The sequence below is a fragment of the Pteropus alecto genome, unplaced genomic scaffold, assembly GCF_000325575.1.
Source record: "Pteropus alecto unplaced genomic scaffold, ASM32557v1 scaffold78, whole genome shotgun sequence".
Classification (NCBI taxonomy): Eukaryota; Metazoa; Chordata; class Mammalia; order Chiroptera; family Pteropodidae; genus Pteropus; species Pteropus alecto.
The window spans coordinates 11,590,206-11,596,838 of record NW_006443124.1 but is presented as its reverse complement, the minus strand read 5'-3'; the positions used below and the strand labels follow the sequence as shown (position 1 = coordinate 11,596,838).

At 48.8% G+C, this 6,633-nt stretch overlaps 1 protein-coding gene across 1 annotated transcript; it reads left to right on the top strand.

The window, feature by feature from the left end:
* The first annotated feature begins 2,494 nt into the window (after positions 1-2,494).
* Positions 2,495-4,288, top strand: LOC102896574 (interleukin-3). The gene is made up of 5 exons (XM_006923339.1): positions 2,495-2,683; positions 2,782-2,817; positions 3,819-3,911; positions 4,032-4,070; positions 4,190-4,288. The coding sequence occupies exons 1-5, from the start codon at positions 2,501-2,503 to the stop codon at positions 4,286-4,288; spliced, it is 450 nt and encodes a 149-aa protein (XP_006923401.1). The 5' UTR covers positions 2,495-2,500.
* The last annotated feature ends 2,345 nt before the right edge of the window (positions 4,289-6,633 follow it).

Genomic DNA, 6,633 nt, shown 5'->3' with positions numbered 1-6,633 from the left:
CTGTGGTACATACATACAATGGAATATTACTCAGCCATAAGAAGAGATGAAATACTGCCATTTGCAACAACATGGATGGACCTTGAAATAATCATGCTAAGCGAAATAAGCCAGACAGAAAAGGTTAAAAATCACATGATATCACTTATATATGAGATATAAACCTAAAAGCAACAAATGAGCAGGACAAACAAACAGAGATTCATGGACATGGACTATAGGCTAGTGGTTACTAGTGGGGTGAGGAAGGAAGGGGGAAGTAGACGGGGTAAAGGGGGTCAAATATAGGGTTTAGGGGGAGATTAAGTGAGTAAAGGGGCTCAAATATATGGTAGCTGAAGGAAACTGGACTTTGGGTGGTAAACACACAACAGGATATACAGATATCAAATGATAATGTATACCTGAAGATTATATAATTTGTTAACTAATGTTACCTCAATAAACTTAATTAAATTTTTTTAAGATAATAAATAAATAAATAAATAGATAGATAGATAGATAGATAGATAGATAGATAGATGTAGATAAATAAATAAATAAAAGCCCTGGGTCTCTAGAGCCCAGACCCCTACCCATATCCAAGCTCAGTGTTTAAATCAGAACATCTTAAATATCACATGAATTGCCTGATGATCTTGTCAAAATGCAATTTTCGATTCAGAAAGCCTGGGTTAAAGCCTGAGGGTCTGCACTTGTAATTATCTTCAAGGTAAAGCTAAAACTGTAGGAATGAAGTCCCAGTTGAGAGTAGCAAGGCTTTCAGTCTGTTCCTCCCCATAAGACTGTGAGATTCTTAAGCAGAAGGACATATCTGTTTCATTCACAGTGCCTGCACCCAGCAAGCGCTAAATAAAAGTTGGTTGAATAAATTGTGCCTAGCGGGTCCCCAGTCCTAAGGCTCCCCATATGTGGCCTCATTTCATGTGTGCCTTTGAGATACTCTACATGCTTTTTGAAGATGGTCTGGGCCCAGATCCCAGGCTCCTCCCAGCCCAGGGCCTGGCCCACAGCTGAGCCAGGAGCCACGTGTTTGGCTACAGGCCATTATTCTCACAGCAATACCCTGGGTCACAGCTTCTTCACCTGCCTCCTCTGCAGCCACATCCTGGTCCTTGTCTTACCAGATCAGCTCCTGCTCAGAAGTCTGAAACACCCAAATTCCCCTGCCTCAGCATAACCTGCCCCACCTCCCCACACTGAGTGCGTCACAATGCACTCCGACCCTGGCTTTTCCATCCTGCCTCTCTTCTTCCCCTTACCCAGTCCCAGTCAATTCAAAGAACTCTTCCCACGCCCCCATCACACTCACACCTTCACCAAAACTCCTGTCCTGGGCCAGTGTCAGGGCCTGACAGCCCCACGGGGCAATGGTCTGCCTCTTCCTTCAGGAGCTACCCTCTGAGCCCCCACCTGCCTGGTTTTTCTGCTTCCAATCTGGCTGCTGCTTTCCTGGTCCTTTATGGCCTTCCCCAGGGTCAGTCTCTGCCCCTTCCTTGCTCTGCAAACCCTTCCCACTGGGCCTGCATCTACCAAATCCAGGCTCCAGCAAAGACTGGGATCCAGACCCCTGCAACACTGGCCCAAAATTGGCCCCCAACACAAGCCTAAAACCAGGGGGTTGCCTTCCTCTCTTCCCTTCCTTCACCCCTCAGACCTTGCCAATCCCGCCATCTAAACCTCCTCAGGCCAGCCCCCTAGCCCTACCTCCCAGTGATAGCTTCTTCAAGGATCCCTATCCTCAGGTCACTGAGCCCAGCTCCTCTGTGCCACCAGAGGGACTGCCCAGCACCTGGAGCCAGGCATCCAGCAGGGGATAAGATTCCACAACACAGGACAGAGTTGGGCTGTGCTAACAGACCTTTAAAAGAATGGACATCTGGTGCCTGGGTTCCATCCAGGAACAGAAAGTGTCAAGGAGAAGCTGCCCAAACCCCATGAGGCAAACCAATGGGGGCTTTAACCCCAGTAACTCAGTTTTGGGAGGGGTGTCAAAAGGTGTGCTTCTTAGTGGATGAGCTCACACATGGATGGTTAGCTGTGTGACAGGCTGCTGGACAAACTCGTCTATTCCAGTGGGCCTTCACCTGGCCACCCACACAGGAGTAGGCTGTGCCAGTCAGGGTGGGCAGCAGGTCAGGGCTTTCCAGGTCCCACTGAGCAGGAGGCTCAAGGATGCTCAGAGTTAGGCAGTCCCTCACTTGTAAGAGAGGTCCTCTCACCTACCCGAACTCCGCCCAGTGGCTAGCCCATCTCTTACCCACCTTGGCAAAACAAGGAGATACCCTTTGAGTAATTTCTTCCCAAGTTTCACTGATCTCTAGTACTAGAAAGTGATGAATAAGTCTGTGGTTTGCTGTGGAGGTTCCATGTTAGATAAAGATTCTTCCGATGCCCGCCTCCCCCTTGCCTCATTTGTGGGCACTCTGCCGCTGTGCATAAAAGGAAGGAGGCTGTCTCGGACACTTCAGAATACCACGAAGGACCAGGACAACATAGAATGCATCCTACCAGCCCAAAGATGAGCAGCCTCCCCATCCTGCACCTTCTCCTGCTCCTGCTCACAGCCTATGCCTCTCAAGCACAGGGGCTGCCCTTGCCGACGAGCTCGACCAAGGAATACGTCAACATGATGATGAGGGAAATTGAGAGCATCCTGAACAAACCGCCTTTGCCTCCACAAGTGAGTAGCTGGGACAAGGTTGGCACAGGGTGGGGACAGGCAAGCAGGTGGCACAGTCCAGCAGGACTCATGGGCTTTCTCTCTCTCTTCCTTTACAGGAACCGTTGGACGTAAATGAGATATACATCCTGAACGTAAGCTCAGCGCCGTACCTGGGCACATCTGGGTCCCAATCCACCCCCTGCCTGGCATACCTCAGACATGTCATGCCACTTTGCCTAGCCTCAGTTTTTATATCTGTAAATAGGGTTAAAGCACCTATTTCAGTGGGGTTATTATGAGAATTAAATGGCACAATGTGCATAAAGTTCCCAGGTCAGTGTGGTGCTTAACAGGTGTTCATTGTATTTCCCAGTCATAGCTATAATATGAAATGGTTTTTTGTTTTTTGTTTGTTTTTAATTAAAAAATGAAAAGGCAGCTCTAGGTGAACAATACCAAAGGCTTTAAGCTCATTTTTGGGGGACAGGGAGCAGCCTCTGGACTGGCAGACTAACATTCCCCTGTGAACTTGCCTGCTTCCTTCCTTTCCCTTAAAAACTGAGTTATGTTTCTGCTCTCACCAGCCCTGGGCACTATCATTTATAGTTATTTTTCTAGCTGCAGTTGGCTTTAGTGATTATCTCACTTGCGTGCATTTCTTGGGTCAAACAGGAGGCTGAATCTCTGCTGAGTTTATTGGCCGTTTGTGTTTCCCCTTTTAGGCACGTGCAGTTCACATGCTGCATCCACTTCCGTGCTGGAGTCTCTGCGATTGTCTTCCTGATTCCTAAGACCCCTTAACTCAGTCAAGGCTTTAACCCTGTTATCTGGCCTCTGGGCTGCAAATATTTCCCTTGGCCAGCCCTCCACCCTTTGTAGAGCTCCTTTTGAAAAATGCTGTTTCCCTAAGTGCAGAGAGGTCCACCTAGGCCCTCTAGAGGCTCTGGCGGAGGGAAGTATGCTTTGCTATAGTATGCTCTCACCTCTATGCCAGTGCCCTTTGAGGGGATAACCTGGGCAAGGAGATGAGGAGGGGACTGTCCAAGGATGTCCTTGAAAGAAGTCTTAGAAAGCTGTGGGGATGACTTCAAGCAGGCCATGGGAAGGGTACTCTCTAATTTCCCCCTCTTACATGTATTCTTTGTCCCCTTAGAATGAGGCCTTTCTGATGCTAAACCTGGATACCTTCCTGGAAGCTGCCAAGAATTTGCAGGATAAAGGAATGAGAATTGGGAAAATTCTTGAGGTCTGTAAAGCTGTCTGAGGGGTTTTGGGATCCATGCCTTGGCCCTGCCCTCCCTCTGGGGAGGAGGGTAGCAGGGCCCGCTCCTTTCCTCTGACTGTCTGCCTTGGTCTCTTCCCACAGAAACTCAAAGAGACAATCTCGTCCGCCCCCATGACCACGGTAAGCTACCCCCTAAGATGGCCCTGCAGGTGGTGCTACCAGCCATAACCTGACCCCCAGCCTGTCATCTGTCTTCCACCCCAGCCTCAGCTAACACCACTTTCCTGGTTTCTTTACAGGAAGAGCCAATCTATATCAAGAAAGGTAACTGGGACGATTTCTGGAGGAAAATGACTAAATATCTGAACTTCCTTCAGAACTACCTCAAGAAGTCCTAGAATTTTTGGTTCCATGTCCAGCTACCCCTCAGGCCTTCTCACCACAGGGCCTTGGGGCCTCGGGAGCAGCAGAACACGTGAAGACTCTGGGGTGTCTCTCACACAGTCCGGGACTGGAAGGGTTTTGTTTTCTTCTGGGGAGTCAGAGGAATTGTTAATTATTAATTTCTGAAATGTGCAGCCCCATTTAGCCTTTTGCGATTATCTTCTCGGTTTTATTCTATCAAGATTATTTATTTATGTATGTATTTATTTATTACCTTATGCAATGTGAAGTGTATTTATTTTAGCAAAGGAGCCATGTCCTGTTCCTTCTGAATAAGAGTCAAGAGGGGGATTCAAGGGCATCTTTATCTGTATCTCAGATTTTGAACCAGTTTCTATGCATCTGTGAAAATAAACCATACTCTGAACAACTGCTTTGTTGTGAGTGTCTCAGTGTGACTCAGGTCTTAATAAGTTTCTTGCCTGATAATTTAGCAGCCCTCTCCCACCTCCTCCCACCTCCTCACCCCTCGCCCCTCAGGCTAGTCAGATACTCAATGTTCCAGGCCTCAGGATCTGTGGACCTTGCCCATATCCTTAGGATAGGATAAAGGCCTTCCTCCACCTGTGCTTCTCTTTCCTTACTCTCACAGCTATGGATTTCCTCAATGCTCCAGCCAACAGAAGCATAGTGGCTTCCTATATGAACCACCTGTTTCCTACCTCTAAACCTTTACCCATACTGTCATCTCATCTCACATGCTCTGATCCCGACTCGGCATGGTGAATTCCTGCTTCAGAGACCAACTCAAATGCTCTCTGACTGAGTTGTCCACACTACTCCAAGACGGACGGCACTACTTTCCTCCCAAAACTTGAAATTCATACACTCAGCAAACAGTGGCTGAGCACCCATATACCAGGCCCTGTATTGGATGCTGGGGATCTGGCAGTGAACTAAACAGGTGCAAGAGGTCCAAGGAAGGTGCTTTAGACTGAATCTTCTGGGAAGGAGGTGACATATTGGTTTAAACCTGAATGACAAGAAAGTGTCAGCCGTGTGGCAATCACAGAGGATAGAGCTCTAGACAGAGGGAGCAACACAGTGTAACCATCCGGAGACTGAAATGGGCTGAAAGCATTCATGGAACAAGGGAAGACCTGTAGTAGGAGTGAATTTTGTAGGGGGCCCACAGCTCCGCCTCAGCCTCTTTCCTCTCCCTCCTCAGGACTAAGCCCTGTGTTAGTGGCCGATCACTACAGGAGGTGAGGGTCAGTGGTCAGGCCAGACACAGACCTGATGTGGGGAGATCAGAGGGAGTGGGAGAGGGAGAATAGCATAGCCAGAACCCAAGGTAGGAGTGGTGGTGGTGACAGTGGAGGTGACACACTTGAGAGTAGGATGGGCCTTTTCAGATGTTCTGGGGGCTCATCATTGCCCTTCCTATAGAATACTCCAGCCTGCTCCAGGTTAGACTGAGATGAACATGGACCTGGCCCACTCAGGCTCACCCTTGACTCCAAACCCCAGACCCTGCCTGGGGCTGGCAAAACCAGGCCCAAGCACATCCCTGGGCTGAGGCCCAGAACCAAGTGGTGCTCAGTCCCCAACCAAATTGGGGCATTTCTACATCAAACTCAACCACCTGCAGGGAGATGGCTGATGATCACCTGACCCAATGGAAGGCCCTGGGGTGCTTACCTCTCCCTTGCAGGTCTGTCAGTTTTATAACCTACCCCCGCCCCACCCCGCCCAAACACATACATCCCCTTCTACCAACCTGCACAAATAGGCCTAGTATCAAGTCTATAAGTCCAGTTGCCACCAGGAGGCAGCAAAGCCCCACAGTAAATTCAAGGATGGCCAACAGAAAGCCAAAGTTCCCTCCTTCCCAAATTCAAGGTGCCTCTTCAGCAGAAAAGTAGACTACCTCAACCAGGAATTTTACTTTGATTTTTGAAAATTATAACTTTTCATTGAGAAAGAAATATGAGAAAGCATATATGCTCTTTAACTGAAAAACTTGGAAATACAGGAAAATAAAGCAAAGAGAAATTCCCAGGAAGGCAAGGGCCTAAGAAGAGAACTCAGCAAGGCATCACCCACTTCATGCCACCATGTAAACCTTCTTACTCCAGGAAGCGGCTCTGCTTCCCCACCATGGCCTCAAATCTGCGTTTGACTCAGTTCAACGAACACCATGAGGACCCTTCATGGCTTGCCCAGGCTGGGGCAGTGTTGGGGAGACAATGAGTCAGGCTTCTGGGGACCTCTTGGCCTGTCCAGTTGGCCCAGCACAGTGTGGTGGGGGTTACTGCAGACAAAGCGATGGACAGACGGCTGTGGATCTCATCAGAGG